Genomic DNA, 2,067 nt, shown 5'->3' with positions numbered 1-2,067 from the left:
GAGCCAGCCGGCCAAGGAGGGCCTGGTTTACCTCCGCTGACCCGTCAGCATCTTCTCCATGGGTGCGCCTGCCACATCTCCGGTGGGTGCCTGTTCCAGACCCCGTCCAGAGGTGCCCTTGGAGGAGACCTCCACGGCAGAGTGAGGTGGGGTTCCGGGGATGCGGCCTCGGGTTCGCGTCCACCCCAGGGGGTGTGGAGTCCCAGGCTGGTCCTCTGACTTCTGGGGCATGGGGGTTGGGGACCCGGTGGAGAACGTGTCCCGGATGTGGCCTCTTGGGAGAGCCCTACCCGGACTCTGGGACACATCCGCAGGGCTCTGCAAGGCCCCATCATCTTGAAAACCTCAGAAATGACAAGTGAAGCGAAGACATCTCCTAATATCTTTATTGTTCCTTCGGTAACTGGACGGTACAAAGTTCCCCTCGTTTTGCCTTCGAACTGTACTCCCCACACCCGGTTGTCCTCGGGATCATCGCTTTCCCAGCGGAAACAGAGTTTCCCTAGATAAACCCTTCCCATCCGCGGTTACACTATTTAGGTAATTTAACAAGAAGAGAGCAATTCCTTTATTATCAACATGAACTTGATTACCTCTTTCTAAGGGTGAACACTGAATTTTTTTTTTTCTTTTTAGAAACAAAAACCATCCACTTATTAAATCCAAACTACAGCACGGCATTTACAACATTCATTGCATCAACTGAACACACAGAGCTACCACCTCAAGGAAACGACAGACAGACGCGGCACGACAGATCTACGGGGGACGCGAGCTCGAACAGGTGGGCGCTGCCGCCGTCCACACCACACGTGTGTCCGCTGGCGGCGGGCACTGCACACGGGCCCGTGGGGACGCGGAGCCTCGGCGCAGCTCAGCTATGACATGACACGCGGTCGAGAGACAGCAGGTGTGATGGATGAGTTACACTCGCCGTCGCGGCCCCTGCGGACGCCGAGCGCGGCCGGCCCGCGGGCCCTCGGTGGGATACAGCAGACACGCCCACGGGAGCTGAGCACGATCTAGGGGAAATGTCCATGCGACCTAACAGTGGTTGTTCTCGGGCGAGAACTGGCCAACAGTCGTTGCCTTACTTCTGTAGGTTATTTGACCAGAAAGGGGGCCGGGCGGGGGGCGGGGGAGGGGACCAGGGATCCCTGGACTGCAGTTCCAGCTGCAAAGACGGGGGTGGGGGGGTGGCGCCCTCTCGCTCGAACCAGAAGCGCACGGAGGTGACGCCGCCACGCGGTGCTGGAGCCCACGCTGCAGCTGCTGTTCTGAAATTAGTATTATTAGTATCGTTTGGTAATTTTGGCAGCTCTTCCGCAGGAATGTCCGCGTGGGGGAGGCCTTGGCCCCCGGGCTTTCCAGGCAGAGACCACTACAACTCATCGGACCGGATGACGTGGAAGAGGGTGACGTTGTAGAGGATCTGGTGGCCGTTGTTCCAAGCGTACAGAGCGCGGTCCTTGGGGTTGTAGTCCAGCATGGAGATGTGCGAGTACTTGTTCTGGAAGGGGATGTCAATGTACTCGTAGGTCGAGGCGTTGGTCTGGTAGGCGTAGTGGACCTTGGTGCCCCCCGAGTAGCCGTTGGTGACGTAGAGAGTCCCGCAGATGATGAAGGCCTCACCGGCGCTGCGCTTGGGGTAGCTGGTGTTCCAGGTCTGCAGCACCTGCAGGGACACGGGGTCCAGCTTGCTGATCACGATGTTGCCGGCATTCTGGTTGGTGGCGTAGACGGCCCACAGCCCGTTCTCGTCCACCATGAGGTCGATGTCCGAGTGGCCGCCCCAGGCATAGTGGTACATGTTGTTGTAACCGGCGTAGTCCAGGCTGCGTGTCTTGAGGATCGTCTCCGTCTTCAGGTCGAACCGGATGACGATGTGGCTTTGGAACTTGTTGAAGTAGATGGAGCCGTTGTAGACCACCTGCCCTGTGCCAGACCAGGGGTGCGGGAGGCGGTGGGACGTGAAATTGTCCGTGGTCATGAAGTCAGTCATGGACTTGTACTCACGGACAAAGCGGTTGTTGTGATAGCCGTCCATGTACCACACCTGCGAGGGGG

At 58.4% G+C, this 2,067-nt stretch overlaps 1 protein-coding gene across 1 annotated transcript; it reads right to left on the bottom strand.

Annotated features, from left to right (window-relative positions):
- Window positions 1-365: 365 nt before the first annotated feature.
- Window positions 366-2,051, bottom strand: LOC145718485 (noelin). The gene has a single exon (XM_081809983.1). The coding sequence runs from the start codon at window positions 2,045-2,047 to the stop codon at window positions 1,382-1,384; it is 666 nt and encodes a 221-aa protein (XP_081666109.1). The 5' UTR covers window positions 2,048-2,051; the 3' UTR covers window positions 366-1,381.
- Window positions 2,052-2,067: the final 16 nt, after the last annotated feature.

The sequence above is a fragment of the Leptonychotes weddellii genome, unplaced genomic scaffold, assembly GCF_054177405.1.
Source record: "Leptonychotes weddellii isolate Sample4059 unplaced genomic scaffold, ASM5417740v2 HiC_scaffold_16341, whole genome shotgun sequence".
Lineage (NCBI taxonomy): Eukaryota > Metazoa > Chordata > Mammalia > Carnivora > Phocidae > Leptonychotes > Leptonychotes weddellii.
The sequence above is the reverse complement of the archived record's forward strand: the minus strand, read 5'-3'. Positions and strand labels throughout refer to the sequence as shown.

Coding starts and splice junctions, on each gene's coding strand:
- LOC145718485 (XM_081809983.1), bottom strand. CDS start 2,047: ATGGACGGCTATCACAACAACCGCTTTGTCCGTGAGTACAAGTCCATG.